The sequence below is a fragment of the Podarcis melisellensis genome (genome assembly GCF_964234715.1).
Source record: "Podarcis melisellensis genome assembly, chromosome: 8".
NCBI lineage: Eukaryota > Metazoa > Chordata > Lepidosauria > Squamata > Lacertidae > Podarcis > Podarcis melisellensis.
Genome location: NC_138540.1, coordinates 25,535,137 through 25,550,383, shown reverse-complemented (window position 1 = coordinate 25,550,383; position 15,247 = coordinate 25,535,137). Strand labels below are relative to the sequence as shown.

Genomic DNA, 15,247 nt, shown 5'->3' with positions numbered 1-15,247 from the left:
TTTGAGGATTTTTACTATTTGATAAATAGTTATGGTCGAATGCATAGGGTTGCCATGTTTTGAAGAGCAAAACAGAGGATGCTGTGGCGGCCATTAAAAGCAAATAAAGGCAACTTGCATCAAATTTTACCCCTGAAAAAGAGGACGTGTCCTGGAAAAAGAGGACACATGACAACAGCAACGCTACCAGTGCTGAATATCCCCTCTGTGGGCAAAGAAGGTTGTAGCAATGCTGCTCCACATATCCTCATAAGAAACAGATTAATTGGCTTCATTCCAGTCTGGCTTCAGGCCTAGCCATGGCACTGGAACTGCCTTGGTGACCCTGGCATTTGTTGTAAGAAAGATATAGGGAGTGTGATCCTCCTTGTTCTGATTGATTTCACAGCACCTTTGATACTGTTCACCAGTGTGGTTTTTCTAGAAAAAGAGGTGCTGGAATTCACCAGGAACATCTCCCTTGTTCTCTTATAATGGAAATGGGGCCTACCTGAGAGGTGCTGGACCTGAGTTCTAGTGAGTTGCAGCTAAAAAAAAAATCCTGCTGTTGACCATGGTATGTTTTTGGAGCATAGTAAGGAGGTGTGGGTTGGGTCACTGTGTGTCAATGGTTCCACTCCTACCACCAAAGCCATTTTTTGAAACTACTTATGGGAGGACATTCCCTGGTGGCTTAGGAACTGGAATTTCTGCTCCGTGTTATATGAACATCTCTATTAAGCTGGTGGGAGTTGTTATCAGGAGACATGGTGTGAAGTATCATCTACATGTGGGTGATACCAATCTTTATCACTCTGTTGCATCTAAATTAAGAAAGACAGTCAATGTGTTTGGCTGCGCCTTGGAGGTGCGCATGGTTAGGTTAGGTCAAGCCCTAAATTCCACAAAGTAGGGAGATGCACTGTACTTTATAGGATGGTTCTGGTTCTGGTTCTGGTTCTGGTTCTGGACAGGGTATGAGAAGACAATTCTTCCCTCTCCCATCCAACCCTGGTTACTTAGTACTTTGGATGAAGATCTGTTGATGGTGCCATGTATCCCTGCAGTAAAACATGGTGGGACTTGAGCATGTGCTTGGAGCACTCACATGCCAGTTCTTTCGAATTCTCTTCCTTAAAAGTTAATTGGGCCCCAACATTGTTACATTTTTGATGCCATAGAGTCCTCTGAGCAGCACTACCATTGAATACAGCCCATGAATTGATAAAAAGCTTATAGAATCATACATCTGTAGTGCTGGAAGGGACGCATTGCGTCATCTAGGTCAACCATCAGCAATGCAGGAATCACACCTAAAAATCCCTAACAGGTTGTGTAATGGGAATTGGGATTGCTCGTGCGTAAGTTGCCTCTACTCTTGGCAAAGTTGCTGGTTAAACCTTTCCCTGGCTGCACAGCCATTACTCCGCGGCTGTGTCAGTCACTGGCAGAATCCGTCAGTGGGCGTTTCCTGAACTTCTTCCAGCATAAAAGTTCTTTGACACCAAGTCTCCACCTAGCCTTCCTGCGCGGAAGTCTTCTGCGCAGGGTGGGCGTGGGCAGCGGGGGACCTGTGCTGTCCCCGCTAGTTTCTGTGGAAGAGTCCTGGAGACATCCCTCCGAAGCCCTCCCCTGCTCCCCTTTCTTCCTGGTGTCACGCTGATATCCTTCCTCAGTGGATGAGTTCCCTCTCTCCCTGCTGGGCCCTTCTCCGGCATCGCTGGAGAGCCTTCCCTCCACTCCTGGCTCCGATGGCAGTTCCCTGATAAGTTGCCATTAAACTTCTGATGAAAAACTTCCAATGAAGGCAGACCCACTACCTTCTGAGCTAATCCATTCCAATGCTGATCAGCTCTAACCCTCAGCAAGTTATTCCTAATGTATAGTCTGAATCTCCTTACTTATCATTTGAATCCCTTGATTCAAGTCCTACCCTCTGAAGTAGCAGAAAACAAGCTTGCTCCATCTCCCATGTGACAGCCCTTTATATATTTGAAGATGGCTACTATATCACCTCACTGTTCTCTTCTCTAAGCTAAACATATACAACTGCATCAATGATTCCTTATAAGGCTTGGTTTCCAGACCCTTGATCAGCCTGACCTACATCCTCTGCACAGATTCCAGCTTATCAATATCCTACTTAATGTGTCAAAACAAAAAAAAAAATTCCTTCCAGTAGCACCTTAAAGACCAACTAAGTTAGTTCTTGGTATGAGCTTTCGTGTGCATGCACACTTCTTCAGATACACTGAAACAGAAGTTTCCAGACCCTTCTATATAGTGAGAAGGTGTGGAGGGGTATTATTCAGAAGGGTGGTGGGAATGGGTGATTGGCAGATAGCTGTGATGAGCCTGTTGATGACTCTTAACGACTGCAATAGGTCTTACAGGAAAAAGCAAGGGGTGAGAAGGTGAAAAATGGCTTTGTCATGTATAATGAGATAAGAATCCAAGGTCTTTGTTCAGACCAGGTCTCTCCATGGTTTTAAGTTTGGGGTACCCTTCTGAGTAATACCCCTCCCCACCTTCTCACTATATAGAAGGGTCTGGAAACTTCTGTTTCAGTGTATCTGAAGAAGTGTGCATGCACACGAAAGCTCATACCAAGAACTAACTTAGTTGGTCTTTAAGGTGCTACTGGAAGGAATTTTTTTTGTTTTGACTATGGCAGACCAACACGGCTACCTATCTGTAACTGGAACTACTTAATGTGTGGCACCCAGAACTGGACACAGTCCTACTGGTCAGGTCTGGTTTAGATAAAATGGAGTGAAACTGTTACTTCTCTTGATCTGGACCCTATAATTCTGTTGATTCAGCCTAGAATAGCATTAGGAGTGCAGATCTCCAGCCAACCAGTGTGTAGTAAAATGAAAATGGAAGGGGAAATGTCCAAAAAAATTATATATTAGTGAAAACAATATAGAAATGTATTATATTAGAGCAAATGGGTTCTAATCATGTGTATATTAGTCAAAACACCATTCAAAGTAAAAGTGTTTATTAGGAAAATTTCACACAAAAGTGCTGGTGAATTTTCATGAGCAATTCCCCGCTGTCCCCAAGAACCACATATAACTACAGAATTGTGGAGAGCTGATTTATGACTGGAAAAGTGACAAAAGGTCAGAAGCTAAAGTTGGCAGATTCTCCCTTCCTTATGAAGGACCCACAAATTCAAGAGATTTCCTCTCATAGGTTTTTGACAAAGTCGATAATCCTGTCCATTAATTTAATTGCAGCGGGGACTGTGAAGACACCTGCGTCAAAGAGGTTTAGCACCCCATGAAACCCATTCTCAACATGGAACCAGCTGACTTTCACCCCATTGTCCTCCATACGTTTCTTGTACAGCAGTGCGTCATCTCGTAATACATCGTACTCGAGGCTCACAATTAGGGTTTCAGGAAGCTTCTGGATGACAGAGTCCTCAGCAAAAAGGCAAGAAAAATCGTCTTCTAATGTCTCTGATAATTGCCTATAGACTTCAGGTTCATAAGGAGCAAGTGGGACTTGTTTGTAGCCTCTTGCCTTAAATCTCTCTGGAATGTTGTCTGGACTCACCCACTTCCCATATTTCAGCCTCATTGAATCTGGCACATGAGAGCCCTTCAGGAGCTGGCCTGCCAAAGAAGTGTCTTTTCCAATATACTTCATTCCAAAGTAAGCAACATTTTCCCGGAACATGGGGGGCATTGAGCCATTCTGCTGATAGGAAGGCGTGTTGAGGTCCATAGCCTGGGAAGTCCCATAGATCAGCACTTGAGCCCGTAGTTTTGGAAGGTCTGATCTATCCACCAGTTTCTGGGCAACAACAGTAGCATAATTGCCCCCCGCACTGTCCCCACCAACAATGATCTTGGAAGGATCCACCCCATGGGAAGCTGCATTTTGAATTAAGTGTATGGTAGCAGCAAGGCAGTCCTTGTACTGAGCGGGAGGAAGATGCTCAGGAGACAGGCGGTAGCTGCAGAATAAAACAGAAGCAAAGAGGTAAGCTTCCAGAAACTTTCCCCAACACATTCATGATCACATAAGGACACCAGAAGAGCCTGCTAGATCAGGATCATGGCCATCTACTACAGCATCCTGTTCTCACCAGGTCCAAGCAGCTTTCTATGAGGCACCTGCAAGCAGGGCCCAAGCACAAGGCCCTCTTCCCGCCTGTGGCTTCCAGAAACTGGTCTTCAGCAGCACTCCTGCAAATATCCATGAATAGCCCTCCAAATTCTTGCTCAGGCATTGCTATATACAGTGGTACCTCAAGTTAAGTACTTAATTCGCTTCGGAGGTCCGTTCTTAACCTGAAACTGTTCTTAACCTGAAGCACCAGTTTAGCTAATGGGGCCTCCTGCTGCTACTGTGCCACTGGAGCACAATTTCTGTTCTCATCCTGAAGCAAAGTTCTTAACCCGAGGTACTATTTCTGGGTTAGCGGAGTCTGTAACCTGAAGCGTATGTAACCCGAGGTACCACTGTATGTGGGATGTGCAACCCAACTAGGATGTACACCCAGGGCTATTTTTCTAGAAAAAGAAGTCCAGAAATATGGTCAGAAATCTCCATGAATCATGAACACCTCCCTCATTCTCTTAGAATGGCAATGGTGCCCACCTGAGAGGTGCCAGAACCCACCTGAGTGGTGCTGGAACTGAGTTCCTGTGAGTTCCCCCTGAAAAATAGCCCTGTGTACACCCTATCTGCAGATGGTTAACCTTTGAACTCATGCAGAATCCTCTTCAACAGGGATTACCTCAGGTCAGGGACACATTCCAGGTAGGTAAGATCGAAGGATGAGGGCACAAGACAGGGTGCGTGATGTGGAAGTTAGACACTAACTAGACTCCCATTTGCAGGGTATGTGGAAGGCAGCCCTGAGTGTTTTGACCCTTTTATTAGTTCTCTTTTTCCTTCTATAAAAACTACACAAGACATACTCTTTTAACAATTAAATAATATATACCTTTTACTTCCAGACCCTCCAAATGTTCCTCTTTTCCAGGGACATCCCTGATTTAGAGAAGCTTTCCCAGTTTCCACCTGGGACACGAGTTAATGGCGGTTGCTCCCCACTGCGCTCACATATTTATGAGGCAAAAAACCTGGCGATGTCCCCAGTGTGGTCTGGGGAGCTCACTGCATCCTGCTGTGCCACTTTAGCCTATGTCTGCCAACTTGAAAGGCAGAAAGGGTGCGACCCGGGAGTGTGTCCCTGCATGATTTATGGTTGGTTCCTCCTCAATTTGGAGTATTGATTAGAGGCAATTTGGAATATTGATTAGAGGCACTCCTGGACCGACATATGATAATGGGCTGCAATCAATCAGTTGCCAAAAGAATGGAGCTTGGCTCTTTGAAGGTATCTGAATGTTTTTTTCCTGAAGCTTGAAAACCCACACAACAGCCAAGAAAGGAAGCGGGAGGACAAGGTGCTTTGTGCTTTCATATGGTTTCTAAATTGTCTTCTTTTTCTCGTCCTCCCCTGTAAAATGAAAGAGACGTGCGTAGCCTTGGCTCTGTTATTCTGTCTTTCACCTTGGAAAAGAGGGGGGAGGCTTTTGATTTATGCTTAACAGGAATTTAACATGGTTTTTTTTTATGCCCTCCCACCTCAACCAAGGTTGAATGGACTTTATTTAAAATTATATTTGGATTGGACCAGGAGTGTGAGGGAACAGTGTGGAGCAGGGAGAATGAATGGCTGCTGAATAGATCTGACAAGAGACTGAACTTGAGAAAATACTTTGTCTTTAACTGTTGATCCACGTGATGGTCACCTCCAGACTGGATTATTGTAACTCGCTCTATGTGGGGCTGCCCTCGAGACTGGCCCAGAAACTCCAGCGGGTGCAGAATGCCATGGCGAGACTCCTTATGGGGTCCTCGCTGCGAGATCACATTCACCCGGTGTTATACCAGCTGCACTGGCTCCCAGTGGAGTATAGGATCAGGTTTAAGGTGCTGGTTTTAACCTTCAAAGTCCTATACGGCCTAGGACCCTCGTACCTACAGGACCACCTCTCCTGGTATGTCCCACAGAGGAACTTACGGTCTTCAAGCAAAAACATCTTGAAGGTCCCAGGCCACAGAGAGGTTAGGCTGGCCTCAACCAGAGCCAGGGCTTTTTCGGCTGTAGCTCCGATCTGGTGGAACGCTCTGCCACAAGAGACTAGGGCCCTGCGGGACTTGACATCTTTCTGCAGGGCCTGCAAGACAGAGCTGTTCCACCAGGCCTTTGGCAAGGGCACAGCCTGACTCTCTCCTTTGGCAATCCTCACAGAACTTCTAGCCCTATGGTTGCCATTAATTTGATTGGAATTAATTTTATAATGAAAAGATTTTAGAAAGTTTTATCATTTTACTGAGCCCGGCTTCAGCTGGGGAGGGCAGAATATAAATAAAATTTATTATTATTATTGTTTGCCAAGGAAGAACTCCAGAGCGGAATGTTAATGGCAGATTAACATTGTTTAAGATTAAGATTGTTTATGTACTCTGTAAGTTATTTAGGCTGCAGCCAGTATGCTAGTTGGTGAACAGTGAAAGGAATGGAATGTGACCTCGTACTACCCAGATAAGCTGGCAAAGAACAGAACAAAGGAAGATAGTAATTAATTCTCTCAGCTCACCAGGTCTGAAACAACAATGTAAAAGAAGGACTACACACATGAAATGGATTATATATTTATAAGATGTAACAGAGGCACTGTTTGTAAGGAGGAAAAACCAGTCAGCTGCAAGGATGTACTAACGTCTAGTGAAGGATGACAACCGAATATTAAACAAGAGAAGATGCAGCTACGGGGAGGAATGATCAACACATGTTTGCAACAGGAGCGAGAAACCTGATTTTAAGAAATTGTATTAAATTTAAGGAATTTTGTCTGATTTGTAATAATTTGGAAAATTAATTTTAATTTTTTTAAAAAAAAAATAGAGCGGCTGTCCTGGTTTCTGATTTGATCTCGTAAAGTGCTGCTTTCCCTTAGGACATCCATACTTTCATTGGATAAATGTTGGAGGTTTTGGAGTTACCCAACTCCTGAGCTATCTGAAGGCAGTCCTGTATAGGAAAGGTTTTATTATATTTTGTATATATTGGAAGCTGCCCAGAGTGGCTGGGGTAACCCAGTAAGATGTGTGGAGTATAAAAAATAAAATCATCATTATGGAATGGGATGTCCCTGTTTTCATCAGAGAAATGTTGGAGGGTATGTACTTAGTGCACTTGCAGTTGCAGCTAAAATATACAATGCAGGTGAATGTTTCTTAAATTGCTCATTCATTTTAGAGCTTCTCCTGGAGCTGGAATGGGGTTAGTTTAACCTCTGGTTAACTGAATTACTGTGTCCCGAAATGATGCACACCTAAAAAGTATGTCACATAGATTAAACTGTTACAGAGTAACTAACCCTGAGGCAGACAGCAGAACAACAGTTCAGCTGCTCTCACGCAAAAGACTGTTAATAGCTGTCAATGCCGTACCAACTGCCATAACTGTCATAACTGCTACAGGGTGTATGATGTCAGAGAATTCTACAGTTCTTGCAATTAACCCTTTACATATATATGAATTTGGGATGCTAGCATCCCAGAAAAGAAGGGTGTGGCCTGGGTAGGGGAGGAAGAGTGTGTGAATCCTGCCCTTCCAATGCTGATGGATCACCAAAAGCTGATTGACACAGTAAAAGGTCATAAAATACCACTAACAATAATTTAAAAAACCAAAACACAAGAGAGCACAGATAAAACAATGCTCTGGAGGCAGGCGGTAACTGGTGAATAAAACAGAAGCAGAGTTTTAAGCTTCCAGGATCTTTTCCAAACACATCCATGAGCACATAGGATTCCAAGAAGAGCCTGCTGGATCAGTTATAGCAGATACAACGCAGGTCAGCTGGATCATGCCCTTAAAAAACTGACTTTTCCAGCTAGCAAAAGAGCCAGGGAAGCAGAACCTTTCAGGATTGGATCCAGGTGATGCAATAGCATTTGCCACTTGCAACTTTCCCTCCTGCTTCTGTTTAGATGCAGAGGCATGACCTCTCATTTACCTATTCCTTCCTGACTCTAAGTTTAATGAGAGATTTAGTTGCCATAAGTCCAGAATTTCCCAGGCACATCCATAATACAGCAATGTCCAGGCACAAATCAGAAACAATGTAGGGGAAATCCGGACATATGGCAGTCCATGTCAGCAGTGCCGTTTCTGCCATTTCCCCATAAAAATAGCTCAACAACTTTTCTGTCCGGATTTTCCCTGTTTGAAATATGGCAACTCTATAAAAGCCCTAACTGAACATTATTAGCCCCATCTCTGAATTGATTGTAGGCTGGATCTGGGTTGGGTGGTCTCCAAGTTGAGGCTGATCTGGAGGCCCTGGTTAGCGGTGCTGTGCAAGGCCTTATGCCCAGCTCATAGTCTCCCCACAGAAGTGAGCATTTTCATGTCTTAGGTGCACGAAGCTCTGATTTGCAATCACAGAACAGAATGTTGATTGCTTCTGGCTTCCTCTTCTGGTCTGCCTCAATGGAGGCAGCTCCCACAACAGCGGGAGATCGTTGGTGAAGAAGCAAACAAGGATGATTGAGAGTAATTATTCTTGCAAATCACACCCCCCCCCCGGGACAGGGGGGATGGGCTTCACTTGCAGTTTGTCTCGGTACCTGGCTCTCACTCCAGCATGGAAAGTGGGAGGCAGGGAGGCGCTGAGTGCAAAAGCACTTCACATGCCAATAACCCTCCTATGCCGCCATTACGAAGCAGAGGCTCTTCTGTTAATTAGAGTTTAATTTTGACTGTTAATTAGAGTTTAATTAGAGTTTAATGTACAGACACATGCTAGAAGAGATGATATCATACACTGCAGAATTGAAGCAGCTGCAAGTTCATTAAGGTTTGAACTTGAAAGAAGACTTCATTCGGTATAAAAGGGAGGGAGGGGAGCCTACGGCTTCTTTAAAGTTTTATTCTATACATTTATGATTTGGCAGTTCTCCTTTGAAATGCCAGTTCAAATTAGGGATGTACAGATGAAGACGGTGAAAACTGGATAGCAGCTATGGAATATAGCATCAAATGGGGGGGCCGCTAGGGGCGCCTTGGAAGATGGCCGACAATACCATCTCTCCGGCTCACACGAGATAATTAAGAGGCTGATATGGGAGTATGCAGCCTCCCTTGTTACCCCAAGGGAATGGGGAACACTGCCTTGCCTGCGGTTGCCATAAATCACCCCTGAGTTCGAACTTAGGGGATGAGGGCACAAGGCGCGCAGCACTCGTGTGGGACGGCTCTCCCAGACACTGTATCTGATCACGCGGCCTGGATGCAGGAGCTCAAAATAAACAATTAGAGAGAAGCAAATGCACAGTGAAGAACGGGAGTTAAGACTGCTAATTGGAGTGACCTCTGTGAAGTGGAGCAACGGGCTGGATTCAACAATATATTAAGAAGAAGACACATCAAAGGATCGGTATGTCGGAACGGGATGGAATGAGGGGGGGAAGCTTTTCTCTTTTTTTACCTTATGTGATTACCTAACAATCCTCCCCCCAAGAAGAATCGTTGCAATTACTGATTATAAGCGGGATGATTAAGATCTGTGTGGAAATGAATTACTATTCAAAGACTTGGTTTGTGGGATATCTGGAAAGGAATGAAAGGCCTTTGGAATGATGCAGTTATAAAAAGAGACTCATTAGGAAGCAGGCCTGGCTGCAGGATTTATGATCGAGAGGGAGGAGACCTTGGTTTGTTATTATATCGGACTGTGAGTTTGACCAGGCAGAACCCCCGAAGAAGAATGAGGAGAGAGTGCAGGCCTGCGAGGATTAACGGACAGACTTTAAGAATGTTTTGTACGGAAGTGTTGAAATGGTGTCTGTCTGTTTGAATATGGCTCTTGGAGGAATGGAAAATCCACACAGGTCATAACATCGTTTGTTTTTAACCTGCTTGTGGAGACTATCAGAGGTCACAAAGAAAGGAATATATGATAACAACAAGAAGATGAGGAAAACAATAAAGAGAAGATTGGACAGAACTGTGAATATTATTTGGACAGAACTGTGAATATTAAAGCAGCAGCAAGAGAGATGTTTGGATCCCTTTCTGAGCTCGAAGCATGGGTACCCCCAACAAAAATTTAAAAATTTGGTTTTGTAATTTGTAATTAATGTGATTTGATCGGTTTGTTAATAAAAATTATATTTAAAAAAAGGAATATAGCATCAAATGGAACTGTGTGTGTAAAACAAAACAAAAAAGGAAAAAAGGGAGGGAAGCTCTATTTTGCAAAAGGTTTGTGATGGAAACTTAGAGCTGACTCTTCCCTATTCTTTATTATCCTCAGACTGAACTGAATAATGCTAAAAGGACTGGGAATTTAATTAAATTGGAAGTGTAATCGCTTAACTTCGGCTGAACGGAGGGATGAGAGGAATCTGTGAGCTTGCCAAGGAGTTGATAAGGTTCATTAGTGAGTTATTTGAAGTTCAACAGCTTACTCTCCTTCCAAGGATGAGAGAAAAATGGCGAAAACAGGGTATTTATTGGGACAGTGTGATGTTTGCAGCTGCTGCTAAAGTTGCAAAACAATGAAGCACAGGATGGAGCAATGGAGAACTTCTGAAACAACAATGGGACACTTGCTCTGCCCAAGGCATGATGGAGAACAGCAACAACCGGCAAAAGATAGACATAATATTTTGCAAGGACAGAAAGAAACATTACAGACAGAACAATTGCAACACACAGGAAGAACAAGTATAGTGTTTGAATGCTTCACCTGTAGTTTATAAATAATTTAATGTGTCAATACAAATGGAAGTCATTAATTCTAGCGCACAGGAGGGTACCTAAATTGTATAATTTGGCATCTGAATGATTGGTATTACTAATTGCATTATAATTTGGCATTGTTATAATAGGGTATTATTGGATTATTGTAACTGAAAACTAATAAAAATTAATATCGGAATGTTGACAGCTTTCACAGGGAGCCTTTTTCTCCTGCAAAGAATATGGCAAGGGATGCCATCAAAATAAAGCAACATGCTGGGTGCAAAGCGTGTGTGTGTGCGCGCGCACACACACACACACACACTTTCCATTTGAAAGGTTGCATTTACTTACCCAACAGACACAACCACTGAATCAGTCTCCTTGGCAATTTTGCTGCAGACATCTTGGTAGCAGTCTAGCAAGATGAGAGGGAAATTTTAAATAGGGAGGTAATTATCTGCTGCCTCCAGTCTTGCCTTTAAAAGCACATTTTTGAACAGCAGTCTTCCGATATATAATGTATTTGTACATGCAATTTTTACTAAAATAAACCTTTTTATTCACATGTGCACATCACAGAGCTCAAGTACTGCACTGTAAGAATCCGTCTCCTTGGTGATTTTGCTGCAGATATCTTGGTAGGACACTCGAAAGCTGGAAGGGAAATTCTAAATATGAAGCTCTTTTGCATTGTAAGCTTCAGAGACTGGTTCTGGGTTCACAAATGGATTTGCAAAAAGCAAATTAAATAGGTTCACTTATAAAAGCAAACGCAATCCAATTACACACAGATAAATCCTAGCCTTAAGAGATTAGGGGTTACCCAGCCAATGGTTTGCAAGCTTTCATTTAATTCACATGTTATCATCAATATGTATAGATGCAAACTTAGCTCCATTTTCAGAAACGGTGGGGGGAGGGGACTTGTTATCATAACCCCCCCAAATACCCACCTCAAAAAACATTTCTCCAGTCAGCGTGGTCAATGGTCCAGGATCATGGCTCTTGCATTTCAGGAAGCAAGCTCTGCGAGGGGCACAGTTGTCTCCCACCACCACCACAATATCAATGTCTCTAATAATGGCAAGCTCTCCTGAGTCCCCACTTGATTCTAGCCTTCCTTCCTCCTGAAGTTATAGGTAAAAAAAGTAAAGGAACCCTGGACAGTTAAGTCCAGTCAAATGTGACTATGGGGTGTGGCGCTCATCTCGCTCCAAGCTGAGGGAGATGGTGTTTGTCCACGGACAGCTTTACGGGTCATGTCACCAGCATGACTAAAACCACTTCTGGTGCAATGGGATTACTAGGTTGCTACTTTATAAACTGTTGCAACGCAATGTCACTGTGATCTGTAGCCAAGAGTATCAGTATTAATTGCTAACTTGTGAAATAGCATTTGGTCTTGCAAATGAAAGCTGGTGCAAGTGCAGTTTGTTGATTTGTTGACTTATTTAGCACATGTGGGTGGGGTGGTTGTGGGGTGGGGTGAGGTGAGGGATTGGGTCAGGTGTAAATGAAGGGGTGGCCAGGGGAGGGAGGGTGGCTGGGCTGGTAAACAGAGCGATCAGGAGCAGCAATTATTATATGCTGTATTGGCCCAAATATAAGCCGCACTTTCTTTCCAGATTCCGACTGTGAAAACTTAAAGTGTGGCTTAAATTCAAGACCTTACGAAAAATCCTTAATAGAGATGTGGGGTCTGGGAAGCCATGATAACAAGAGCCTCCATTTGTTTGTTTCTTCCTGTTGACCTAAGTCAGCATAGGTAAAGGTAAAGGGACCCCTGACCATTAGGTCCAGTCGTGACTGACTCTGGGGTTGCGGCACTCATCTCACTTTATTGGCCGAGGGAGCCAGTGTACAGCTTCTGGGTCATGTGGCCAGCATGACTAAGCCGCTTCTGGCGAAACAGAGCAGCACACAGAAACACCGTTTACCTTCACCCATTTATCTACTTGCACTTTGACGTACTTTTGAACTGCTAGGTTGGCAGGAGCAGGGACCGAGCAATGGGAGCTCACCCTGTTGCGGGGATTCGAACCACAGACCTTCTGATTGGCAAGCCCTAGGCACTGTGGTTTAACCGACAGCGCCACCCACGGCATATATGCATATAATAAAAAATAATCCAAAGCACACGTGTGCCCCTTGTCCCTTCAGGAACTACCACCAACATTCTTGTATCTCAGCCCAGTAAACCTCTCTTACATTGATATCTTAAGCACTTCTACCCAGAAAGGAAATTCCAGCTAAACATTAGGAACACCTTTCTGATGGTACGAGTTTTTCAACAGGGAACGGACTCCCTTGGAAGGTGGCAGGGCTTCTTCATCTGTGATTCCTTCATTGCAGGGTGTTGGTCTACATGACCCCTTGGGATCCCTCCTAACTCTCCTATTCCACGATTCTACATGGGCTTACTTGAGTTCAATGGGGCTTGCCTCTAGATAAGTGTTCACGGGCTGACAGCCTTAATCTCTTACCGATGCTTCCAATCATCCCAGCTCCTCCATGAAAGAACATAAATCCTTTCCTTGGGCCAGCAGATGGTGCTTTGGGCTGATAAACCCTCACAGGAATCCCGTCAAAATGCAGATCTTTGGCAGAGAGGCTGGGATCCACTCTTGGATTCCAGAAAATCTGGAGGAAGCGGATAAAGGCAACCTGTCTGCAGATACCCAGCAGTTCAAGACACTTCCCCTGTTGGGCAAAGGAACAGTCTCATGAAAATAGTGCCCGCATTTGCATCCTATTCACAGGGGGTGGTATCCAAATAAGTCCTATTTAAAGTAGACCCATGGAAATGAATGAATGCATGTTAGCCATGTCCATTAATTTCAATCGGTCTGCTTAGAATGGGACTATCATTAGAGGCAGCCCTGGGTCACAATAAGCGATCCAATGGTTTGGCTTGATGTCGAAACCCAAAAGCTTTCCTAAATCATGGTTTGTTTGGCCACCCCAACCCAAACACCAGCCAAGGTGCAGAGTCAAGAGAAGCTTTGGAGAAACAATCCACAATCTGCTTGCTTGCCTATGAGACCATATGTGCTTTCCTGAAGAAACCATGAGGTAAACAAACCATATTATTAGTGTGAATAATATATTTCTCTCTATGTGTGTCCCTCTACAGGTTAAAAATAAAGCCCTTGTTAAATTTGATAATATCTTCATCCATCATCATCATCATCATCATCATCAAGTAAACTCATTGATTTTCCTCATTTCATGCTCTATTGTGCAGTATGTATATGAATTACTGAAATACATAAACTATTATTATTAAATAAATAAATTTGTATACCGGCCTTCATACAAAGATCAAAGGGTGGTTTGCAGAATAAAAATACTAGATAAAAACACAAAATACATAATAAAAAGAAGTGCAAAGCAAACCAATAACACCTTTAAAAGATATAGAAGTGGTATATATAAAATATATAGAAAACAAAAACATCCCTCCCTCAAACACATTTAAAAGGACTTAGAAATGTTTTTGCCTGACACCTAAAGATGTATTAAAGATTGCTAATAAGAATAAGAATAATTACATTTCTTAATCACCTTAATTACATAAGAACCTCTTGCTTCACCTGTTGCTCATCCAGCCCCCAACTTACCATAATGGCAAGTTTTGAAATGTTAAAATGACTGTAAAACTATTGAAATGTATATAAGTGAAAATCATAAAGAAAAAAATAAAGATGTTCCTTCTTCTTGTCATCAGCATCATCAACATCATTTCTTAATCACCTTTCACATAAGATCATAAGAATAACCTGCTGCATCACATAATGGCTCAACAAGTCCCCAACTTACCACAATGACCACCATAATGACAGTGCAGTGAATGACCCGAAGCTTTAATGGATTGTCAAATCCAGATGGGATTTTACTCCTGGAAAGATCATAATAAATTGCAAAGGAGAGAAGCAACAGGGAAAGAATCCCTATAACTCCAATCACCCCAAGCAGGAGGCCCAGAAGAAGCTCCATTTCACTGTTCCAAAGAGTGCAAGGGAAACATTGAGTCTACACTGGAAGAATTTCTACTGTGTGGCTCCACCAGAGGTATCTACGTTGCTAAATAGGCTGTAGACCGGTTAATTAAGTAATTCCCAATTAGCACACATACTCCCATGCAGATATTTCATCCATAGGAAGATCAACAGCAATTTCATGGCTCTTGGCAATGGTGCCATGTGTGATGTTCTACTCAGGAATGTCACGTCCGGCCACTGATCAATCCAGTTCCATAGTATCTGTCCCAGAGCTCTTTGGCTTTACATACCGGGTGTTCATTGCCTGAAGTTCACAACATCCCCAGCCAGCTTAAGCTTGTAGTCAGGAATGGTGAGAGTCCTTGTCCGAGGTGGAAGTGGACTTGTGTGCACTGCCTGGCCCAAGATTTCCAAGGCTTGTCCCATTCCTATACAGAGATCTCAGGGATGGAACTTAAGCCCTTGCATATTCAAAGCA

At 43.4% G+C, this 15,247-nt stretch overlaps 1 protein-coding gene and 1 long non-coding RNA gene across 2 annotated transcripts; one reads left to right on the top strand and one right to left on the bottom strand.

Annotated features, from left to right (window-relative positions):
- Window positions 1–2,966: 2,966 nt before the first annotated feature.
- LOC309376853 (arylacetamide deacetylase-like 4) lies at window positions 2,967–14,843 on the bottom strand. Its single transcript, XM_081923755.1, has 4 exons — window positions 14,588–14,843; window positions 13,252–13,468; window positions 11,120–11,183; window positions 2,967–3,949 (listed from the first exon to the last, which is right to left on the bottom strand). The coding sequence occupies exons 1-4, from the start codon at window positions 14,762–14,764 to the stop codon at window positions 3,175–3,177; spliced, it is 1,233 nt and encodes a 410-aa protein (XP_081779881.1). The 5' UTR covers window positions 14,765–14,843; the 3' UTR covers window positions 2,967–3,174.
- On the top strand, window positions 5,459–6,895 carry LOC309377030. The gene is made up of 2 exons (XR_014171387.1): window positions 5,459–5,748; window positions 6,411–6,895. It is a non-coding gene; the product is annotated as an uncharacterized lncRNA (long non-coding RNA).
- Window positions 14,844–15,247: the final 404 nt, after the last annotated feature.